Below are 25,518 nucleotides of genomic sequence, written 5' to 3'. Positions count from 1 at the left end.
GAGGCATTGTGGGTAAAGGTTTCCTCAGGAGCATCTTCAGTTAATTTCCGTAGAGCCTGCAGCACAGTGGAGATTTGCCATCCTACGCAGACTGACATCCCTTACAAAATAAAAGGCAAAGCCCTGACTCACTGAGGAGCACCTGCTGTCAATTCTGCACATCACACAGAAGTTTTCATTCATTTTGCCAGCGACACCCAAACTCTGTCTGCGGCGATAACCACAGAACAAGAGCAGGCTGACCATGCGTGTTTCCCTCCAAAGAGATTGGAGGCAGATGTGATGAAGGCGAACATCTCCACAGGCCCACGGAAGGAATATCTGGGCTTCTCCCACTCCCGATACCACAGTGTACATCTACACCTCTGACCCTATCTTAGACAATCTTCTACCCTGGGGTGGCCTTAGGGCCTGCCATGCGTGTAGATCTCCCCCTGAAGGAGACACTCCCAAGGGCCCTCATCGTCATAACACTCCTGGACAACTGAGCACCCCCAGGGCATAGCGGGTTTGTAGGAAACCGCCTGTCAAAATGGAAACGCTAAAGTCACTGCTCTGCTGTGGGCCATGCTAGGGAAAGCTAGCTTTGTGCGGTCTCAGCGCTAGGTCCATCTGTCTCTGTCTGTCCGGAGGAATTTCACACTCAGGCACATCCACACAAACACGCACATGCACACACACACACATAAGGAAATAAATAAAGGCCTGAACTAAGGTTTTAAAAGCTGCTGTGACAGCATAGCTTGAGGCATACTGGTTATTCTGTAACTTGGGACTTGCTGGAGAGAATAATGTGTCAACGCCTGTTGCCTACTATATATGTATTGTTGTTTTTTTCCTTTCCCCAAGTTTGCTTTTAAGCAGAATCAGGCAATACTCAGTGTCTGTGGAAAACTATTGGACTCCATTCAGGTGGACCTCTTCACCGAGTGGCACTACACCAGATGCCAAACTGCAAGTGCAACCAGTGGCGGGTGGAGACCCTTGCCAAACAGCTTCTCGGAGCCGGCGAACCCCCTGAGTCATGTTGTCCGATGGACACGAGCACTTCCCTCAAATAAAAATTTTGTTAAAAAAATAAGAAAATACAAAAATGTATATTCTGGGAAAAAGCTCTCAGTTCCAGCATCCACAGAAGACCAACAACATTCAAACCATTGTTCTTAAAACCATCTAATGGACAACCAAAAGCTGTCTTGACATGGCTGATGATCGGGGGTTACTACTTGGTAAGCCTGGCTGACACAGCAGTAATAATCAAATCATTATTCATATCGTCTCTTCTCAGTGTCACTCGACAGCATATGACACCAATCAAGCACCTGACTAACCACTCACCTTTAAAAGACCCATCTTAGCTCCTGTACACTTGCGGAATCTCGTCTGAGACGACCGTCCTCCTTCGCGATGTCCAGTTCTCACACAACCCTTGTTTCCTGTTTCCGTCCTCCGGTTTTCGACCCTTCGCTTCGTCCCCTGACCACGTCCGCAGATCCTCGCTCTAACTCCGACTGCCAATCGACCAACCCTTCGCCTGTCCCCGACACCGAGAACTCGCCTGATTCATTGAGTCCAGACGAACGATCCTGCACTGGGGTCCAGCCGTTCCGGTTCCCTCGGCTCCGCGTGACACTCAGTGAACACTTTTACTTAGAGCAGCTTAGACTGAGGGGGCACAGTGGCGCAATGCAGTGGTGGGTTTGACCGGGTCCTGCTCTCCGTTGGGTCTGGGGTTCGAGTCCTGCTGGGGGTGCCTTGCGATGGACTGGTGTCCTGTCCTGGGTGTGTCTCCTCCCCCTCCAGCCTTATGCCCTGTGTTGCTGGGTTAGGCTCTGGCTTCTCGTGACCCCGTATGGGACAAGCAGTTTCATGTGATGTGTGTGTGTGATGAGCTTAGACTGAAGTTTTAACAAACCCATTTCAAAAGCACTGACACATTTAAGCCGTTTGGTGTTTAACGGAAGCATCCAGGTTAAATATCCTGCTCTGGGGTACAGCACCAAGGGGGCCTCCTGGTACTGTGGAGCTTCAGGTCATGTGGACCTATTTGTGTACCACAATACTGCACTGCCTTGCTCCCTATACACTGAATGAGAATGGGAACCTTTTATATACATGCCACCAGTAACTGGATGAACTTAGAAGATGCAACTGAAAATGCATGATGGGAGATAAGGAGGGACGTCAAAGGAGTGGTTGTGAGAAGAACAAGTGTGAAAATAACCATTTAAATCTGTAAAATGCATGAAAGTCAACCGGAGAACTGTGTGCTACGATTACCACAGAACTGACAAAAGTCTGCCCTTCACAGTTAAATAACGGTGGGGGCTAAAACCTGCCATAAAACAGACTCTTAATTTTGCTCAATTAGAATGCCGATCTACCAGAGTCGTTCCGTTCCCTCCTTGAACCGTACTGGATGTGCTTTACGGCTTTGCGCTGTCACACCCCACTTGCTTGGGATCTTGGGAAATTTACAACTTGCCTTTTTATTTTATTTTGTTCGCTCTCCAAGGAATCAGTGTGGGAATGAAAACTTTTTGACACAAAAGCACCAAACTTACTTCTGTTTGACCCAGAGGTGGACAGAAATTCACCTCTAAGGCATTTATCTCTAATGTACTTGTCAGTTCTTCTTTTGCTCCCAACAGCTAGGCTCCCTCAGACATGGCTCAGGGAAAAATAGCACGGAAAGTGCCAGAGCCTTCATCCCTGAATCTCTGAGCTACGAGACGGCCAAGCAGAAAGAGAAATGGGAAAACTGCACAGCTGAATATTTGATATTCGTAAGCTTGAAAACATTCACACCCAGTGAGTGACCCATGAGTTTAAAAATCCGCCAAGAGCTTCCTTCACCGGTAATCCAAAAATTTAATCTGCAGGCCAAATATGTCCCTAATGTTGCAGAAATCTAATAAATTTTTAACACGGCAAAAAAATTATTCCGCCACGTCACAGATGTATGTGCTGTATATGAAGCTAAACAATAAAGTAAATAAATCATGACCGAGAACAGCGGTGACAGGTGACAATGACAGGTGTTTTTTCGGTATTAAGGATGACCCGAGCGGAATGTGACTTGAGGAGTGGTGCCGGCGAGAGGCCATTACTGGTCCATTTGGCCTCAGGTGATGCCCTGCACTTAGAGTCCCATTAGAACCGGCACGGGGATCTCAGTCTGGCCGTCTGCCACAAGACGCCTCATTTCCACTCGTCTGATGGAGGATTTGAGGAGTCAGGGACGTCGCAGCGCAAACAAACCACTTTAAAAGGTCTGGGCTTAAGCGTCCCCTAGGAAGGGAGGTGGAGAGCTGCCGTGCTGAGATCCACTCAATGTGTTGATGCCATCATTCTGATGGCTTGTTGATGCTTGGCCACGACAGAGCCCTGCTGCAGGAAAAGGCCTGCTGTGGACTGCTGTGGCCTGCTGTGGCCTGCTGATACCTCCCGTAGTTTATGCACCTTTTCTGATTGCCCCCTTCTCGGGTTGATTTTGAGATTCTGGAAGCACCCAGATCAGTGGAAAAAGCATGATCCTGGTCCAGCTTGTTACTTGGCTGAAGAGGACTTGAAGCAGAAACACATCATCAGCTTGGGCTTGTTTGGCAACGACTCACTGAGTCATCGGTCTATTGGAATCACAGGCTCTGCCAGTATGTGCGTTTGCTGCCTTACTTCAGCTGTTCTGCTACAGCACTGGCTACTAAGGGTACTCCGAAAAAATCTGTGCTAATATGTGTATAACAGAGGTGGCAGTTGTAAGGAAAAAGAAAACCGACAGATAAGAAAATAAGAAAGAAAGACACAGATACTTTCCAGCACAACTGTTACTGCTGTTCGCCGAAGGCCTAGTCATTAAAATGTAGGGATTTTTTTAACATTTCCAGGTAATGCTTGAAGACAAGGTGCTCTATGAACTATGTGTACAATGAATTCTGTATTTCCCAATAGTTGCTTTTTATTTCCTCCCTCCCAGAGCCGGAGCAGAGAGAGAATCGCTGTCGGTCAGGACAGCAGTAGTAGCTATCCGCTATAATTATACACAGGAAGAGAGCGGTATCCTCGAGTGGACTGTTGCCCTCGGTATGGATGGCTGTGCACGGCTACAAGACCAGGTAAAAAAATTAAACACGGCTTCATCACCGCATCACGATAATGAGAATGTACTGCTCAGGACTGCACAACGGACAGCAGTGCCACGATACTCCCACCTAACCCACTACAACCTGCTCTCACAAAGTGGGAAAAAGACAATCGGCAGCAAGGTGGTAAAGCAACTGCAATGTTCATCGAACGTTTGTTGGGATAAGTCCCAGAAGGGTACCTGGTATTCACATAAGCAGGGTAATTAACCTGAAATGCTTAAAATACATAAGGGGGTGCGGTGGCGCAGTGGGTTGGACCACGGTCCTGCTGTCCGGTGGGTCTGGGGTTCGAGTCTCGCTTGGGGTGCCTTGCGACGGACTGGCGTCCCGTCCTGGGTGTGTCCCCTCCCCCTCCGGCCTTACGCCCTGTGTTGCCGGGTAGGCTCCGGTTCCCCGCAACCCTGTAGGGGACAAGCGGTTCTGAAAATGTGTGTGTGTGTGTGCTTAAAATACTCCGCTGTGTACACTGATAGGGGGAAACTGCAATGTATGCAAGTTGATTAGCAAAAATGCCTCTGTTAAGAAAATTAATCCAATTATTATTATAACTGGTAGACTAGGTGACAGGTAGGAGAAGTTGTGAAAACCTTGCTGAATGCTGTCACCATTTGGTTCTGGGAGGGACACTAAAATACAGACCAACTTGTGACCAGCACAGTATCTGTACCCGCACACGACACTGATACACGCACAGATCACAGGCTCGAAACAGAAATATTTTCTGATATGGTAGCGAAGTCGCCAAACTGAGGAGCAAATGGCAAATCCAGCCAAGGTGCTGTGTAAGATACAGAGTACTGCAGTTCAGTCTCAACAGCAAGGGCAAACACACACACACACACACACACACACACTGTCTGAAACCGCTTGTCCCAAGTAGGCTCACGGTGAGCCGGAGCCTAACCTGGCAACACAGGGCACAAGGCTGGAGGGGTAAGGGACATACCCAGGATGGGATGCCAGTCCATCGCAAGGCACCCCAAGCGGGACTAGAACCCCAGACCCACACACATGCACAATTTTTTTTTCCTTTGCCAGAATCAGGGAGTTTTATTTCCCATATTTTTCACAAACTATCTAGCTATAGACATCACAGAGTTTGTGCAACAGACACACCGAGCGGGGGGGGAAATGCTCTCAGATTCTGTGAAAAGCTGCGGTGATGCAGGCTGTAAGCCACACATCAATTTTTGGTTTAAGTCAAAATCCTGTCTGAACGCCTCTCCAGCCAGTGATGAAGATTAATTAGCGGACAGAATAGATACAAACACAGATGCTCATCGGCTCTATCTTGATCGACCAGTACTGGCAAGGTGGCGAGTCTTGCCCATGGCTGCCTCATGGTGCATTAATAGAGGCAGGGCAGCATGTGTACAACATGAAAAGAACACGCTTATTTCGTACACAGTTTTCATGAAAAAGAGAGACAGATGCAGCCTGTTCAATTAAAAACACAGTAAAATAAATAAAAATAGAAGGCAACCAATCTTGATTTAGTCGCCATAAAACTCAATAATCACCGCAGCACGAAGTCATAAAGACAAATTAGGCAGGTTTACAAGGCAGGTATCGGGCAGAAGCATCTCGAGCACGCCTGTTGTAATGACGGTGCAGATCTATTCATACGACCATCTCCAAACTGAGTGTGCGTTCTTTCATTCTCATCATCGCAATTATTCATCCAATATCTTGCTCTGTTGAGCATTTTAATGAACACAGAGCAGAAGCAATTGGCTGCATAATCATGTTTTCGTTTTCATGAATTCAATTACTCACACAACTTTACGTTCTCAACCAAACTATTTTTGGAGACTAGCTCGCTTCGCAGTGTTACATCCGCTCAAAGGGGGCTGATAGAAAGGCGAGAGTGCCAAAGTGTCAGCTGTAGTGGAGAAACGGCGCTACCGTGGCCCAACCTCGGGAAAACAGATGCCCATAGATGGTAAAAGGATGATGCCAGGTAATGCATCACGATGAACCACTTATCAGTTTTACTACAAATGAGACTATGGCTTCAAATTGATTAAAACGTTAACAAACACCCAAACTTTAATTGCTATTACTCACTGTCACGGGGGACTCTCAGCAACAACGTTGAGATCGGATTAATTACACTCCCGGTGGAGGGAGAAGAGAAGCAAATTATAATGAATATTGCCTCCGACAACTGGGTCTTCACGTGTCCCATTCAATGATCATAATAATTCGCAAGCTGGCAGTGTATGAAAGGGGAGATTCGACAGTTAAACGGGACACATATGGTCTGCTTTGACTGCTCTGGCAGAGCCGTGTTCACCCATCCACCGCACCACAGACACACACCGACACGCACGCACCCCTTGATGCTACCAATTGTCTCTTGTAACTTCCATTAATGGATGAAAGAAGAGTGCAGACCAGAGCTAGAATGATCCATCATCCTCCTAAGGGGGAGCAGCTGGTGGCAGACCCCTCCCCTTGACTCAGCCACACTTCAGAGGAGGGTTAGGGCATTAGAAATTGGGGGGGCAGCTGAGATGGGCCCCATCACCAAAGGTCAACAAGATTGAGGGTGTGCTAATATCAGTCATTCCTTCTCTCCCGCTTGTCTCCTATTGCTCTCTCCTTGAGTGGTCTTGTTTATCTCAAATACAAACAGCTCAAAGTACAGACCAAGGCACCCTCTATAGCCGAAGGAACACCGATGGGCCACCCCTTGCGCTCCAGCGGGAAGCTGTGTGGATGGAAGTCCTACAGCTGACCGTGGGTCTATGCCTGTCATGTAGGACACCTGCTAGGTCACACATACACCTCATATTCAAACACCCTCCAAGTTTGCAGCAGTCACACAGAGCACACCATACGCTTTTGCTGCAACTGCTCATTCGAAAAAATTAAAATAATGTCAGTAAAATTATCGAAAAATGTAATGTAACAGTCTATAGTGTCAGAGCTCTGTAGCTGAGGTATATTAAAAGACAATCCGGCTTTGCAGCTAATCAATACACCATCAGGTTCATTCAAAGCCTTATACCAAGGTCGAAATTTGGGAATTCCATTGAAAACACTGCTTCTTTGCTCTTTTCTCCTTTCATTTTTACAGATGCAGGAGAAGGTTTGAGATCTGACTAGCAATCAGGGTTGGGTTTTAACAGAACACATGTACCAGTGTTGCATAACCAGAATACAAAAGCTGAGTACTGAGCCCACATCTGAAACTTGTTCGGTTACAAAAATGTGCGATTCACTGCACGTAAAAAGCCATCGTGAACATATTAATTAACAGATTAGTGCTGCCTTAATCTCAGGGCATTTTCACCAGTGTTGTTCAGTTTTCTGGGGTCGTTCAGCTGTGCATCTGCTGTCACTGCATCACTGCCCGTACCCGTGACACTTTGGCCATGAGGAAATCTATGGAACGTTGCCCACATCTTAATACATCTGATATTCACATCCACTTAAAAACACTGATTTCTGTGTTTTCAGCCAGTCAGAACACTGACATTTTTTAATAGATTTCTATAAAATGTACACAAGAACTCCCACTGAATATGTGCTGATTATAACAGCATATGAAATAGCTGATAATAATTACACTGATTAACTTAGTGGTCTTATTATGCTTTTGCATATGAATGCAGATACACACATGAGTATACACATTCTTCTTGCCAAATGTTCATGTTCATTTTCAATGGTGGCTTGAAACATTTTTCCCAGCATGGAGAGACTATTAATCACTGTACTTAAAAAACTGTCAGATTGGCAGGCAATGGTCCCAACCACCAGGCAGTACATGGTTCGAACTCCACTTCTGCTGTAGTACCCTTGTTGAAGGTACATACTCAGATCTGATATAGCATGAACATACTGCTTTATGTCTGGGGAAATTAGTATAATGTTGGTTGGTTATACTGTAAGTCCCCTTGGACAAATGTGTCAGCTAAATTAATTCTAATAATAAACTTGGAAACAGGTAAAATGTTGGCCACAAATTGAGGTTAAAATCGAAATTTCTAACACACAGCAAACTAAGGTCAGCAAAAATTGCTGTATGTTCAATACAGATTTTTGTTGGTGTATTAGTAATTTGATCATAACAACCCTAAAATTGCATTTCATTTTTAGAAAACGAATCCATAAATTTATTACAGGCAGTCCCCAAATTACGAACGAGTTCTGTGTCCTCAGTCCGTCTTTAAGTTGGATTTTAATGTAAGTCGGTACAGTTAGGTATGGTGGGTATTTAACGTCAGTTTGTCAAATATTTGACTTAGTATATCCTATATCGTATACCTTTCTATGCATAAAAACATTAAAGAAACACTTTGGATACACTAAAACATCTTTAATATAGCAATATAGTAATAATAATAATAATACAATTATGTAATGATGATATAATGAGACGTATGTCGCTTTGAAGAAAATCATCTGCTAAATGAATAAATCTAAATGTAAAAATAAAAATAATTAACAGTATTTATAAAAGAGAGAGACACAGAAAGACAGAGTGCGAATAAATGTTACTGCTGTGATGATTAACAGAGGACATGGAGGAGGCTGGACCCAAGTGCAGGATCATTTATTCAGATCAAAGGACTAGACGTGTTTTTGTGGTCGGGGACGGGCGAATGGTCGCTTGATCGACGAAATAACAGAGGCAAGGATTTGAAATCGTGGTCGAGGGACAAGGCGGGCGGTCGTTATCAAAGAGACGTGGACCTGGACTGGGGAACAATGAGGGACAGGACTTGGAAGGACAGAGCGAGGGAGGTTTGAGAATGTGAGTCGGGGGGGGGATGACGAGTGTTGTCTGGAGTGACATTCTGCAACTGGGAAGAAGTGTCTTTTGAGAGAGAGAGTGTGTGTGTGTGTGTGTGTGTGTGCATGTGGCTGTGAAAAGCATTAAAGAAACTTTAATGTTTGCTTTTCCATTGTTCGTTGGCGTTTCACCTTTCGCATTATTTTTACTCTTTAGTTTCAGTTGTGATCATTTCCTTTTTCTTGGATGCATAATCATCACTTGCATCATATTTACGTTTTGGTGCCATGGTTAGGAGGGTAAAAACAAAGAAATTAAAGCCAAATACAGTAACACACGAGACACTGTCAACAGGAAAAGAAGGAAGTGTGTCCTTCCTTGGGCTCACGCGGCCCGCCCACGAGCCGACAAACCGCTGTAGATGCGCAATGTTTTGATGCACTTCACAAAGTAGCGCCCGTTTATAATTACGAATCATTGCACATACAGTAACTTGAATTTTTAAAACAATAGGCTTAATTATGAAGTTTTCATTTGATTGTTACTTAAGGATGAGAATAAAAATCAACTTCCGGTCAATAAGGGGGTGGTTCGTAAGAACAGGCTGTATGTAAGTCCGACGTTCGTAACTCGGGGACTGCCTGTACTGCAAATGATTTAAATAGGCTGTCCAAACAAATGTAAATGTGAAAAAATATCTGATTACAAAAAGACAATTAGCAGTGACTGTAGACACAATGGGTACAGTAAACCGTTTATCATTCTAGTGATGTCCAGTAACTATTGGAAAAATCCTGACGATATAGTTGGTTGGTAAACATATACCCATTTCTGCCCTTCAGTTCTGACAATATTTTATTAGATTCCTAATTTAATAATCAATGCCCATAGCATTAGCCCGGCTTCTTTCTGAATTCATTTATATACCGCAAATACTGCACAATTATATCAGGGCTATATCAGTAAATATGGTAATTCCATGGTCATTCCAAACATTTGTAGGTGAAACAGTGTTGTGTAAAATTATGATACGTTTCTTCAAATGATGTTTACAGTTGTGAGAAGTGCCATGGTGTAATCTGAAACTGGTTGTCAAACCAAGACATCCTGAAAACATCAACATACATAAACTGAAAGAGTTTTGTATGGAGCAATTGGCCGATACACCTCCTAACCGCTGCACAGCTCTCATCAACAACTACAGAAAACATTCAGTTGAGGTTCATGCCCATAAGGCAGGTTCCACTAGTTACTAAATATAAGGATTTGTATATTTTATCCAGAGACCTCAAGCATTCAGACCATTTGTTCAGCAGAGATATTGACACGTAAAATGTTGTGCTTGCTTGTTAAATAATAGTGTTGATTTTTATTACTATAACTTAGATGAAAAGCAGATCACATTTTAGGAGCCATTTGTGCAGAAATGTAGATAATTCCAAATTGCAGACTTTTTCTCAAAACAATACAAGTATCTCTGCAGATATTTGTTTGTTAGTTTGGTGATAACTGACACTTGTAGTAACTTAAGTTTTTAGAACTCACAAATAACAGATGAATTAAAGCTTCAGTGACGTTCATTATAAATATTCAGATTATGCATTCAGATCTCCGCAACATCATCAGCACTTTGAGCGAACTGGGTCAGGGTGACATCGTGTTACTAGAGCGCTATTAATGCTCCCTACCAAACACTGTCCATCATTAAAATCTGAAATTAAAATCACAAGCACTATGAAACATTACAAATTCCCTCACTAGCTGCTGGATAGAGTATATCTGTAGTATTAACCGCTGGTATCTATCCAACTGAGACAGCTGACCTTAACAAAGTTCATTCGATTTAAAGAAATCTGCATAAGTTTATCTTCAAGAAAAGTTGTCTCCCTAGTTGTGAAATAAAGTTTTAGGCTGCATGTGAAAATTTTACTTGGTCTGTTTTCCCAAGAGGCTGTTATCATCTTCACAAAGCAAAGAAACATTGACTTGGTCCTGTAGCTGTCTCCCTAAATGAGTTATTTTTAATTCTATAAGCACAAAATGCCTGCACTCACAAGATGGTCCATTTATCTCTATAACTTGTAAGTGACATTTTATGACAGCGAAGGGAAGTCATCTTTGTGCATGACTGTTGAACAAGTAAAAAATATATATTTATATATTTATTTGCCAGAATCAGGGGGTCTGTTTATAGTCTATTACAGAAACTGAGTTGTTTATTCATAGACTTGTAAGATGTTTTGATGTAAAATTTCTAGATGGAGATACCACAGAATAAGCGTAGCTGGTAATATGAAAGCAAAGTACAGACGGTCCCGACTTACGATGGGGTTTTGTACCGATAGGTCAAAAATATCGTAAGTCAAAAACACATTTAATACACTTAATCTACCGAACATCGTCACTTCTTATCCTTTAAGATGGTCGAGATAGTCGATTGAGAAAGTCCAAGTTCATGTGCGATGGCCATTACGGGCTTGCCACCTTCATGCTGGGCAATTATCTTGAGTTTCTTCTCAAGAGTAATTGCTTTCCTCTTCTTCTTCTCACCAGGAAGAGGAGGAGACACAGATGGGTGTTTCGAAGACATGATGGATGCACAAAACACAGCGTAGATACAGGGGGTATCCAAAAAAACGCTGGCAACACGGAACACTGTAGAGTATCGGTTGTATACACTAGTGACTGCGTGACAGACTGGGAGATGCGGATTGCTGCCTCTACCCAGCATCATGAGAGAGTAGCATATCGCATATCGCTTGCCCGGGAATCAAAATCAAAATTCAAAGTACGGTTTCTACTAAATGCGTATCGCTATCGTACCATCGTAAAGTTGAACGTCAGGGTCGTAGCGGTGGGGAACTTATCCCAGATACACTGGGTGAGAAGCCAGAAGCGGTAGATCCTGGACAGGATGCCGGTCCATCACAGGGCAGCCACACACATTTTCATAGTACAAGCAATTTAAAGTATCCAGTTTACCTGAACTGTGGGAAGAAACCAGAGCAGCTAGATGAAACCCACATGGACACATAGACAAGCTGCAAATTCCCGATAGACTAGACAGGGTTTGAACCTACACCCAAGCAACCTAGGTGCTATAAGGCAAAAGCGCTACCTGCGGCACCACTGTGCCACCCAGCTTGTTGCCTACTCAAGCACCAGTTAAATTTTCAGAGTAACACGTGCATCTGCACCTGCTTTTGTATGATAACAAACTGATCCTCCATTTCAGAGCTCTCCTCACAAGCCTGTTCCTCAGCAAAGCCTTTTTAAGCTGTTTAACGGCTACTCTGTGTAGTTGTTCTTTTTTTCCTTACTTGCTCTCTTCGACTATCAGAAGCAGCAGTCAGGCCAGACCCTGGTCACCAGTAAAACAAACAAAGCTAAAGTGAAGCTGTGCAGCCTGAAGGGCTCCTGGTTCCCTGGTCTGCATCTGTGGCAGGCAGGTGATTTTTGTGTTTAGTGTATCCCATTAAAAACTGCACAGCGGGGCTCACCGTGCCGTCAGAGGAATAACCCCGCCAATCGAGCGCCGAGGCTATTTTTATAATGCGCCTTCGGCATCGAGATTAATGCTCTCCAGGCTAAAGAATGGAGCTCAAGGCCTGCCCGGAACCCCTTTAGCGCTACGAATTCGGCCGAGCCATCTATCCACCCAGCGGGAGCCAGAGGTGGCAGCGTTTCAATTAAACCCCACTGTTACTGTATGACCCAGTCGGTGCCACGTAACCCCCCCACAAACACAAAGGTATGTGATGATAATGGAAGTTCCGCTCATAAATCCCACCTGTGCTCAAATCAGACAGTCCTCAGCACCTGCGATTTATGTGCCATTATATTAAACTCATACAGCCTGAAGGCTTAGCACTTAATAAAATCCCACTGTGAGACTTGTGTTGTGTCAGGATCCTTCTGGCTGGATGCTGGGTAAGAATTCTAGGCCTACTTTGTCACAGTATGGGAGATGCCTACGTGTTGACCAACTCCAGGGGAAATCTCGCTGAGTAGAAGATTTCCCCATGTAGAAAGCCTGTGACCAGCTCCCATGGTCACTGCATGATGTGCTTCTTCCCAAGGATGTGGGGGTCAGGCTGACATATGACAGCCAGATTTTCAGAAAAGCGAGAACTGGTGTCTTAAAACATCCAGTAGAGTGCCAGTGGTGAGAATTCCATGCAGGAGCAGAAGGTTGGTGTTTCTCTCTCTCTCACTCACTCACTCACTCACTCACTTTTATTAACTGCTTGTACTTGTCAGGGTTGCAGCACCCTGGAGCCTATCCTGGAATCACTGGGCACTAGGCTAGGAGGGTACGCCCTGGACCTTAAAATGTTGGTCCTGGCCCTTCAAAGACATGTCTGTCTCCACAGTTTGTCAGATTAGCTCTTCCTGGAGGAAAAGGAACAGACTGCAGGGAAGAAGAAAAACACGAACGCCGTGACAGTTATATAGCTCACAGCGACTGGATGTGCTTTTCGGACAAAATGGAACAAGTTGGAGACCACGGTCCTCCCCGGGGATCGAGACATAAGGGTGGGGTTACTAAACAGTGGCCTGAGGCTTCTCACGCAGAGCCTAACACCATGCCAAAATGACCTGGAGGAACGAGGTAATTAATTTGCAGTCCTGGCCAAGCGGAGAGAGGACGGTGGACGAGCTCGACGGCTGCAGCTCTGCAGAGAACCTCACCGCCAAGAAACCCCTGCCCCAGAACGAGAGGGAATCGCGCTGAAAATAAATTTGTGGGCGAGATGAAAAGGGTGTCTCGTTGGACAGCATAGTAACCATTATGTGCAAGATAAGAGGTGCTTTTGTGGTGTGGCCAAAAGAAAAAGCCAAGAACTGAATGGAAAAGGATGGGGAGGAGGAAAAAAAAAACACAAAATGCACTGATAAGTCGAGCTGGCGAAGTACAGCTCCAGGAAGGGGGTGTGAGGCGCACAAAAGAACATCAACAATTAAATCACAGGAGCAACGGCTAATTGATTTACGGTGATGCTTTAATCCCAAGAGGAACCTTAAATGAATTGAACGGCAATTGACGCACTTTTCAGAACACGTGAAACAAGGGCACCTGAGGAAGGTCACGCTTGTGAACGAAGACAGCATCGAGATGTTCTACTGCTTCTTTGTCCACGTACAGTACGTCATAAACGCACAAAACTGGTGCCAGCATGATTTATGTTGGGCCCTGCCTCACGAGCCTAAAACGCACATATAACATACCATCACCGAATTACCGAAACCTTCCTTTTACACACTCATAACCTCATACTTGTGCATAATGGAGCAACCATCCTCTCCCCTCCCCAGCAGACGTCTGATCCAATTAAATCTGAATTACTTCATTAAGCTGATTTACAGTACACTGCTGGGTATAACCTGTAAGGGCTGTATGAAATTAGAATGCATTGGAACATGTGTGTAATCGTTTGCATTAGCTAAATGAGGTGCTAAAAGCTCATTCACTGAAGATTGGACCTCATACAGCTCTAATCTTGGTTTATACAGAGAAAGGCATGCTCCCTGTACACGCTACATCAACAGAAGAAAGAGTACGAGTATCTTTTGGGCGGCGGTAGGCAGGAATCAAAGGGTGAAAGCTGGCTGTAAAGGAGAAGGTTGTGCGGCGGGACTGTCTCCCCGGTAAGTTCCGAGGAGCTCTGCTGCTTGGTTCTGACAGCTCCGGACCGCGTGTCTGCTGGACCCTTTGGAGGATAATGACGGCTCTGTGCTGCTCAGCAACACCCACAGCACGCACGTGATGGATGGTTCTTCTAACGAGGCACTCACCCTGAGAGCTGGGGGGGCTGTAATTGGTAGCCCCCCTTCGCTCAATTGTCCCCCCTTTTAATTCACCCTGACTTCATTCGGTAAGATGAAACATTCATGATGCCTTGTCTACAGATCATTGCTCTTGCAGACCCTACCAAGCTGCTCCAAAGAACGAAAGAACGAACCTTTAACCCAAGCTGAACCGCTGCCCTCTGGAAAACCCCAAAAAAGCCCAAACTGCTCTGCTGTGTTAACCCCACCATACCCGAACATCACCTCGTTAAAGAGCCACACCGCCCCAACTGGTTAAATCCACCGAGGCCAAACTGCTCCGCACGAGCTTCGTGTCTAAAACTCTGGCTGGACTTGTGGACCTCATCGCGTCCGAACGCTCCTCCAGACACAGCCCAGTGCCCTGTAAAAACCCCTGACACAGATGACTGGACAAATGGGCTGACCGGCAGTCCTCTGCCCTCCTGGGGGGTGCGAGCGAAAGGGATGTGTCGGGCCTTGCGGCTCTGCAGGTCACTGGAACTGCGGACGCTCTAAATTGTGCTGCAGACTCGGTGGCTTCAAGCAAGCCTGCGAGTGTGGATTGTAGTGTGGGGAATTACAGGTAATTGAAAAACTCTATTTCTTTTGGTTGGAGAGAGATAACATAGCGCACAAAGACACACACACACACGCACGCGCACACTCACACAGACGTTCCTCTGTAAGACAGCAAAAAGCCAAAAAAAAGCTGGAGAGCAAATGGAATCTTGAGTATTGACATGTTTTCAAGTAAAGGAATTATGCACTGAGATGACAGTGGGGAGCCAAGAGAGATATATCAACACTTCTGTGTTCACTGTACCCCGTTAAAGAGTGAATAAAACAGTCCATTTGGGGCTCAGAAACAAAGTGAAAGGGAATGAGAGGTTGGGGATGGGAGAAGCGGAGCCCTTGGCAACACAAAAGAACACACCGGCAGCATGGATGGAAGCGACACAAACAGCATGCAGTATTAGTAAGAGTGTACGGTGTAAGAAAGACCGAGGTGCACGGCTGGGGGGGCTGGGAAGAGTTCTGAGGAACTGCTGCAGAAGTCCGACCGCACGCACAACAGCAGGGGGCAACGCGAGGCGTGGGTTTCGATCAGCTGCACTGACAGGTATTGGCATGGCCGGCAGGGACACCGCGCCTAAGTGGGAACGCGCAGTAAAACAGTGTGCCACGCAGAAGTGGTCAATAGCACATGAGATCTGTACAAAAGTCTTGACTGGCAAATGTGTGCCGCTCCTGGTTTTTGTCTTTGGTGAAGCTCAAGGTTGAATGTTCTCCAACAAGATGAAGCAAAGCTTCTCGGCAGAAAAGAAAAGCAGCGAGACAGAGAGAGGACATGGAATGAAAATCCAAGGAAATCAATTAGAAACCAAGGAAGCCAGGGGCGAGATCTAAACTCAATAGAACACCTGGAAATCGGTGTGGATATTATCAAACTCATTTCTGCTGCATTGTGAGCATCTACGGCATGCAGAGAGAAATCGATAAGGACCATTGTTTGGCGGCTGCGGTCTGCTGGCTGTTGCGAGGGTGCTAACGCATAACTTATGCCGAAGGCTACCACAGGACCGGTCCCATGTTGCTTAAGAGCTCCCTACTGAATAGCAGTGCCTGTAGAAATCAGTGATGTGGTTGACCCATATTTCAAAACATTGGCAATCCAAGGCTTTGCATCCTCAGGAAATTTCAGATGTGTGAGCTGAAACATAAAACTCGACACACAAGAACTTATACTGTATATTTCAGCTAACATACATTATGAGGAAAGTGGAGAATTGCTGGCCATGATCGATGACGGCCATTGTCGCCTCTAACAAAGTCACGGAGAACTGTGGTGCTGATGAGGGTTGGGTGGTGGAGGAGAGCAATGTGACTTAACACCAGTGTTCTTCACCCCAGGCATAGAGGTGCAGGCATTGCTCACTGAGTGCTGGGGGTGGGAGGGGGCACAGTGTTCCTCAGGCCCCACAAAGCTTGCAGAGGAAGGTATGAAACAGCACAATGGACATCAAGTACATCCGTCCAGAGCGTCCAAGATGGGGGACCAAGAATTAAGCTTTCCCTGGGATTTACATTTTAAACACCAGTGCTTTTCCACTGCATTTCAGATGCACACGTTTGAAGACATAAGAGGTGACATGTGACGCTATGTTTCAGAAACTAGACTTTAGACCAGGGAAGGGAACTGTGTCAAGTAAATAAATGATTGTGTGTCTGATACGTACATTAAGCTAAATAAAGACAAGCCAAGGGAAATAATGAGCAAATAATAATGGAAACATATATGTTCATTCATTCATTCATTTCATGGCACATGACACTGAAGTGTGAAGAATGCACTGAATTCTCGAGCTGTTGAATTCCTGTTCATTAAGACACTAAAACAAAGTGGACCGTGTGTCTAGCTGGTCATGTTGGGGTTAAGGTCGTTCCCCTGCAGTCCCTTGCTGTCCCTGTTCCTAACCCCACTGCCAAATATGTTCATTTCTAACAGTGGCTCCAAATATTTTTTATAGCATGGAGACACTTAATTATAGAATTTGTAAACAGTGACATTGCCAGAAACCGACCCTAATGACTAGGGGCAGTCAGTCAAGGTTTTTACCCAAACTGATAAAGTAAGAATACCCTGCTCTTTAAACCACTGTAAGTTACCTTGGACAAAACAATAATAATAATAATAATAATAATAAAGAAGAAGAAGGTTTGGGAACCATATGTTTTTACTCCAACAGTATCAGTAAGAACCACAAAGGCAGGTCTGGATCCTGCATGGCATGGTGCAGAATGGGGTCCAATCCGTGTAGGACCCACATCTACTTGGACCAGTGGTCCGCATCTGTCCTTCGCAGGACCACCTGCGCCTCTCCTCCTCCAACCCTCTTTCCATTTTTACAGTGCAAGGCCTGGTCATTAATCATGTTGCAGTCCCGCTTTCACCCAGCACATGTGCACGTGTGTGAGCGCTGGTGGCACCGGTCATCAGTGAGTCTGAGGGGCTGAGAGGATGTGGATGGGGATTCTTCCCATGGCAGAGGCGGCGACCAAACCAGCTGCTGTAAAGAACTCCCTGCCTTCACAGTCCGCGCTGTCTGGTGGCAGCACATCGGTACAGGCTCTCCAGCAAAGCCACAGCGGGTACCGCAACGGGTCATCGCCTTCCATTTGAAGCCCCGGGTTCAAATCGCACCGGGGCTGTCATAACGTTGAGCAAGACACTTTCCCTGAACTGCTCCTGTAAAAACCACTCAGATGTAAGTGATACAGTCAATAAGTTCTTAGACTGGCGATTCCCATCACTATCGTGCCGCACGTACCCACTCTCCAGCCAGGCCTAGAATTCATTAAGTATAGCATATATAAATGGGTTAATGACTGTAAGTGGCTTTGTGTACAAACCTCACAATGTCAATCTCTGTATGAAATCAACAGCTCAATGCACAGTGATAATAATAATAATACTGATAATAATAACGTATGTAGAAAGTATTACTGAACTGCCAAAAAGTAGACGTTTCCCAGAATACAGGCACTAGGGCTGGCCTCTGGGGCACTGGGAGATCCATCTGTCTACGCTCACAGGTCTAGGGTTCGATGTGAAATTAGCATCATGGCCTCTTGTCCTCTGCGGTTGACGTCCCACGACTTGCCTGAGCTGGGGAAGTTCTTTTTAGTCGCTTAGAAACCTCCTGTCAACATATCCAGCAGTGTAAGTGAACAATAAAATAATTGTTAATCAAAACCATTCTGCGTTCGGCGTTCGCACAGATGGGGTTGAGAGGTCACGTCTCTGCATCCCACTAATGTTCAGTCGAACAACTAATGATGAAGGGAGGCCTCGCGTCTCTCCCTTCTCCTGTTTTGACAACATGTTTCCAAGATATTATCACCTCAAGGACAGCACTGCACACCATTAAACACTTGGACAGCATTCAATGGAGGCCACATTAAAATTCGGCCTAAACCATTAATTGCCGGGCTGCGTCAGAATGAAGTGTTCCGGGGGGCCTCCCCCTCAGCTCTGAGGAGGATGTCACCGTAGCGCTCTGCAGAGCTGCTCGGTTCACGCCGGCCCTCGGATGGAGTTACATCAATGCGGCAGCACGCTGAAAAAATGGGGCTGCACTCATTATGTTTGTTGCTTAGTTGTTGAAACTACATACGTAAGTGATCTGGGCTCATGTGTGCAAACAAAACGAAACAAAACAAAGGTGTTTTAGAAGTTTGCTGTTATTGTTTGTCTGTAGACATACAGAGCATCCTTCAGTCTGAAGCTGTTCTATCTGAAACAGCAAATGCTCTCACACACACACGCACGCACGCACGCACGCACGCGCGGGGTGGTGACGAGTGCGTACTCACCTTTCTTGTCCCCGAAAAAGAGCGTCTGCTGTGCAGGGTTTGACCACTGGAGGGAGGTGTTGTCATTGTGTTCCACGCGGCAGGTCATGTTGGCCGTTCCGCCCTCCGTCACTGTCACGTTGTGAACGATGGGGAACTGGCCCTGGTTTCCTGCGAGGGGACCAGAAGGAGGAGACGTGGGGTCAGAGCGAAGCGAGGCGAGGCGAGCGGGGGGGTGGGCCGGCCTCCAGCCACAGTCGCACACCACAGGGTTCCTCCATGCAGACACACACGCTGCAAGCAACGGCGCCATCGGCAGCCCTGGATATATAAATACGAGGGCAATCAGGGACACGTGAGGGCTGCAGGTTCCGTGGATCTCATTGCATCTTACTCTGTATTTGTTAACTGAACTCTTTGCCTGGATGCGAAGACATATCACCTGGACAAAGTGCCGTACACCTTCACAACCCTGGTGAGGTCACTTCCTCTAAAAACAGCGGCTTTAAGAACTCGGCCGAGAGCAGGCCCGCAGCGCAACCCTGCGGACGGTGGCCTTGGCAGGGCATCTGTGGACATCCCTGAGTTTGCCGGGGTTGCTTACATGCACGTGAGCGGTTTGTCTGCATGGTTACAAGGAGAAGGGGTCGTTGGCTCACTGGCGCTCTTTGGGCGCGGCCCCTTGGTGACATCACAACCCAGTTACACATGCTCAAGATGCGGTGTGTCCCACCCCACCCCCTGTGCAGCCACCCGTGATGGGGAATGAACGAGCATAATGTGCGCGGTGGGCGGAGCCAGGGAATGGCAAGTCACCTTACACTGTTTCACATCACCGCTTCCCTTCTTTATAAAGACTCCTAATTGCATCTCACAGACAGTCTCCTGCCTGGACTTGACTGAACTCAGCCAGACGTGAGATTCAGAAACCGATACCTTCTCGGAAGACTGGAAGAACGGACAAAAAAGACGGAAAAAACCGATAACGTGCTGACGTGCTACGCCGGGAGCCTGTCTCTATTGCGCTTTCTGGAGTGGGGTGGGGTGGGAGGAGGACAGACACGTACACGTGTATGCACACGCAGTCCATCTCCTGCCGGGACCAGAGAGACCGTCCCTCGCTCTGACATTAGAGTCGGATTGGAGGATGTCAGCGGAGGTCACCGCTGCCCAGCGGCACCAGCACGGTTTGCTAAACAAGCCCCATGTTGCACGAGCACCTGGTGCCCTGCCAAAGAACTGTCCCTGTCGTATAGAGTCCCCTGGCACTCTTATTTGCATCTTCTAGGAAATACATAACCTTTAGATAAAAAGAAATAAACATCTTTTAGTGTATCAAACTGGAAGACTGTCAGCTCAACTGAAAGCTCGCCGTGTTCCGGAAGAAAAAAGTGTTCTATAGGTTGTATAAAAAAGATTCTGGGTGACTAAAACTTGTAAAAGCTATAGGTTATAGAGGGGGGTGTGGTGGCGCAGTGGCGCAGTGGGCTGGACTGGTTCCTACTCTCCGGTGGGTCTGGTGTTCAAGTCCTGCTTGGGGTGCCTTGCGATGGACTGGTGTCCCGTCCTGGGTGTGTCCCCTCCCCCTCCAGCCTTATGCCCTGTGTTGCTGGGTTAGGCTCTGGTTCCCCGCGACCCCGTATGGGACAAGCGGTTTGGATAACATGTGTGTGTGTGTGTGTGTGTGTGTGTGCGCGCACAGGTTATATACCCAAAGTATACATTTTTCCAGTGGTACACACTGGCATTAAAGAATGTTGCCTTCTCTCTTGAACAAACCATTTTTTCCAGTGAGGAACTGTAAAAGCATTTGGGAAAAAATTGAAGCAAACGGCACAGTCCCCTCCGACACAAGAGTAAGGCTGAGAAGTTGCTCCTGCAGCACCCTGGCATATCCGTGCCATGGAGAAGCTAGTGTGTGTACTGTCTTGTGCCACACAACTCTGGCATCTTAAGTGAAGGTGCATCCTGATGGCAGGGAGGCAGCCTTCCCTGTGAGCTTGAGCTAGGTTTAACTGAGAAGTCTTACACTGCACGGCCAAGGAATAGACTTCACACACATTCAATCACTGCAGACAGTGGAAATGCAGACGAACATAACGGGTCTATAGACACAGAGTGTCCGGCTCATCCAAACGGTGGTCACGCTGGAGGTCACAGTTAATACTGCATGCAAATTAATATCCAGACTACACAATCGCGTTCATAATAACCGAACAAAACTGTCATGAGTGTAGATGGAGGATGCTAAGCATGTCAAAGACAGGGATGGGTTACAGCAGCGTCTCTAATGTTCCAGGGTCACTTGTCATAGGAGACCAGAAAGACCAACAGGACAAACTCTCGAAATCCAGGCGGGGGAGGGAGGGGGCCCTTGTGTTTGAAAGCAATTTGCAGCCTTCTTTTCAGAAGCAATTAGAGTGTGTGTAACAATTAGCTTGATGTGATAAGCAATCTTCACCCATCCTGTTGGTTCCAGATGAATAGTGAGAGTGTGTGCACGTGGGGGAAGTGTGATGGGGTGCGGCGACCACGCAGCCTCTTCACATTCGAAATACCAGAGCCTGGGCTCGACAAGCGCATACCAGTTGCCATCATCGAGGAGTGAAAGAGATGACAATGACACTGATGTTCCTGCTATGTTTGATTTAACTGGTATCCAAAGAGTGCAGCTTTTTTGTCAAATTATGTAAAGAAGACAAACACAACTTCACACCAAGCAGGTTTACAGAGCATCGAAAGCATAGGACCATGCAGAGTTTTATAGAGATAGCGGTTAAGGGGCGGTCAGAATTCTCACGTAGGCTTCCCAAGTGTCTACGCGGCTCTGCTCAGGTCATCTCGCATCGTCTTGTCTCGTCCATACTGCTGCCTGCCATTTTCATCGCCTCCGCTGGTGCCATTGAAGGCACAGTGTGCACCGCAATTGAGCACATCTTTGCATTTTGCTCAACAGGCAAATTCACTGTGAGGAAGAGCGTGGAGGCTTGCGCTCTGTTCTCACGCAGACGGTTGCGCAGCGCTGACACTGCCACTGACCCCGAAAAGGCCATCGCACCATTGCGGCCAAATGCTCCACTCACATTCACATTACTGCTTTGGTTTATAATTAGTCAAGAAAAAGCAGTATATTTGCTCAGCATCAGGAAGCATGGAAGCGAAGAATCCACAAATGAGTTGAGAGAGCTACCTGTGGCAGGTGTAGTGGCAGCAAACCTTCCCTGACTGGACAAAATATCCTTGGTTTGCCTAGAAAGCAAATGAGAGGCCTGGGTCCGTCTGGACCGGTAGGACCCTGAGCCTGAAGAGACGTCCCTTTGGTCCACAGCACCAAGGCTGGTAGATCTTAGCCTCAGCTGCAGAGACACCTTATGGCCTTGTCAGTGGAGCCTTGATTAAGGTCTCCCATGGTCCAGGGAAAGACGGGAAGAGACGAAGAACCAGTATTACTCTGGGTGAGAACCATACATATTTCATAAGGAGTTTTTTTTTCAGCCAGGCTTCCCCTTGGCTTTGCTGTTTCACACAGCCATCCTTGAGCATTGTGAGCAGTATGTTAGCACCTGTGATTTATAAGCCTGCCTATTTGTTTGCAATTTGTTTCCGCACATACATGAAGCTGAAAAAAAACGTAAGGGTTTCGGTTCTTTTTATTGAAATGAAATCCCTTTTGGTTTCCTAAAACAAGACTGCAGCAAATAACACTCCCTGCTGTCAATGGGAGGACATTTGCCTAATTGTGGGGTGTGTAGCGTTACTTACGGCATTCTGTATGACTTTTCCAGTCCCGCGAGTGGGGCAGGCAGCCCTGTTACAGCGCGGATAGATATGAGATGAAGGAGAAAGAGAGATCAATCTCGTTAGATGGGAGTATGAAATTAAGGGCACGGGAATAAGTCACTGCGTGCTGAAAAAAGCCTCGGCAGGTTTCAGCTGACTGCCCCAGGTAATGAGAACATGGCCCTCAGTGAATGGCCAACGGCTTGCCAGGCACAAGGCGGATGCAGGTAGAGAGCCCAGTCAATGATGCCCGGGCACCTCGGCGCGGTCTCTGATAGCAAGAGGAAATTTAATTGGAGAAAGGGGCTCACATGCGTTGAGGGAACTGCGGCACCAGAGAGCGCGTGGCTGGAGGTGAAGAGGAAGGAAGCACAGCCCTAGTCGGCAGTGTGAGAGGTAACACAAGGGTCACATTCTGAGTTTCTCTCAAGTCTTGCTGGAGGGCGGATGCGGTGTGGCTTCTACGCTGTACAGGGAAATTAAAGGAAGGCCAAAGGTAAGGGTCATACATAAATTTGCCACAGTGTGCAGAAAGGCACGTAACACTGAACTGAGAAGCGTGTGTTGAGTTTTGCAAATGTTGGATTTCTATTCATTGTGACGCAAACACCCACTGCATCGAAGAACCGGTGAGTCATTTCTGGGCAGCAGTAGCGTGGTGTTCGGGCTGCTGTCTTCAAATTTGAGGGGCCCTGTTTCAAATTCCCTTGCTGCTGCATTACCATTGATCAAGGTACTTACCCTGAATTGCTCCTGCAAACACACACTGCAGTACCTGCGGGCAAACCTGTGCATGGCACTTACTCTACAAAAGTAAGTTGCTCCGGACAAAGGTATCAGCTAAATGAAGGTTAATAATGTCTACCTGGTGAAGCCCACAATGGGACTTAAGTAGCAGCATACGAACCATCACTAAGATGTATTTTTCCATGTTTGGAGAGTAATGTTTAAAATGTTTTAGAAACAGAAAAACATTTACTAAAAAAAGCTTTTCATCAACCAGATAATACTTTGCAAATCTTTGAAGGTAGGAGTACTTAGCTTTCAAATGAGTCATCTACTCATTGAAAGACTGCAAATTGGGCTGTCCCAGCTATGGGTATATTAGCTAGCTAATAAATGTAAAAAGCAAAAGTAGCCCGAATGACAGTGGAGTAACATCCAAATCTGTATTATTAAGTGATTGTGTTGCTTTAAAAAAAATCACAGACTTGGCCTGTCTGCTTTTTCAATCTGCTGCAAGGTTATGAGCAGACGAAATTTGCATTACCCTTGTTTTCCTCGTCCCGCTGCAGCCCACAGGGACCTGGTTGCATTCAGATCATTTTATTAGGACCAACATGTTCCAGTGTGTAGCTAATTGAGCAGTGGAGTGAGCTCTCCACCCCTTCCTCTCAGTGCGGCCTTATTGAAATGCATCCCCGGGGGGACAAAGCGATGTTCCGGGTACGACAATCCCTGCTGTCTTCCTTCCTCCATCCTCATCGGTAACTGGAAAAAGCGTCGATATACAAACCTAGGCCGCGGCACCGACTACCTCAAGTCACAATCCCTGGTGTAGTGCGCGGTCTATAGCTCACTGCAAAGATTTTGTGGGCCTCAATGCTTTCTTAGTGCATCCGTAACGTGGTCATTTCGTACATATTGTGGAACAAAACACACAGGTTTTTTTCACATCCTAAGCACAAAAACTCAGCTCAGACTGGAATGAAGGCAACACTTCTAAGAGTAGCTGTAGCTTTTACCAATAACTAACTTCTCCAGCTTCCAAGCAATGAAGAACTGTAACTCCAGGGAGCAGGATTTCCTCCACTATGGTGACATCCCAACAAGGATGTTACTGACAGGCTGATGACCATATTGAAGCAATTGAATTCATGCACATTTTCTTAAAGATGCATCAAAATAATGTGGATCTGAGAAAAAAAAGTAGACTTTGTTGTTAAAAAAGATACAATGGAGCTGCCTTACTTCGACCATTAGGGAATTAATATGCATCGATAAAAGTGCAATCAGGTGAGTCATGAACACAGGAAACAAATTACTGATGTGGTTTTCAATGTCTTACTGCGCCTTTAAATACTATAATGTGAAATTAATATCCCCAACCTTGTCAGATTCTCCAAAAAAAATAACTTAGCGATGATTCACTAGGGGGTGCGGCGGTGCAGCGGGTTTGGCTGGGTCCCGCTCTCTGGAGGGTCTGGGGTTGGAGTCCTACTTGGGGTGCCTTGCGATGGACTGGCGTCCCATCCTGGGTGTGCCCCCTCCCCCTCCAGCCTTGTGCCCTGTGTTGCCGGGTTAGGTTCCGGTTCGCCGCGACCCCGCTTGGGACGAGTGGTTTCAGCGGGTGTGTGTGTGTGCTTCACTCACTGTCCTACATCATTTCTTTGTTGGTGTGCTGGTCATCTGTTCCACGCTGTTGTCAATTCCCACTCCTGCTCAATCCTTATCCCCTCAACCAAATTGATTAAACTGATCTGTCACACCTGTGACCCAAAAATGCAGTAAGACATAACTGCTGAAAAGAAGAGGACGGAACCCCAATATGATTAAGCACTGAGATAAGTTTTGTGATTTTTTCACTAGCAGAACACTGTCAGTGAGTTCCTGCTATGGTAATCCAGACCCAGTGAGAAGTTAGTCTTCAGCTTCTGAGTGAATTCTTCCTCCGATCCAGCGTAT

At 46.4% G+C, this 25,518-nt stretch overlaps 1 protein-coding gene across 3 annotated transcripts in view; it reads right to left on the bottom strand.

The window, feature by feature from the left end:
* cadm2a (cell adhesion molecule 2a) overlaps positions 1 to 25,518 on the bottom strand; it is a 292,739-nt gene that overhangs the window by 40,002 nt on the left and 227,219 nt on the right. For all 3 annotated transcript variants that reach the window (XM_029251282.1, XM_029251283.1, XM_029251284.1), the window contains exon 3: positions 19,075 to 19,224. In XM_029251282.1, coding sequence (XP_029107115.1) covers positions 19,075 to 19,224 — 150 coding nt within the window. The remainder of the gene's footprint in view (positions 1 to 19,074; positions 19,225 to 25,518) is intronic.

Source organism: Scleropages formosus, chromosome 4, assembly GCF_900964775.1.
Source record: "Scleropages formosus chromosome 4, fSclFor1.1, whole genome shotgun sequence".
In the NCBI taxonomy this organism is placed as follows: domain Eukaryota; kingdom Metazoa; phylum Chordata; class Actinopteri; order Osteoglossiformes; family Osteoglossidae; genus Scleropages; species Scleropages formosus.
This window is presented reverse-complemented; position numbering and strand designations above follow the sequence as displayed.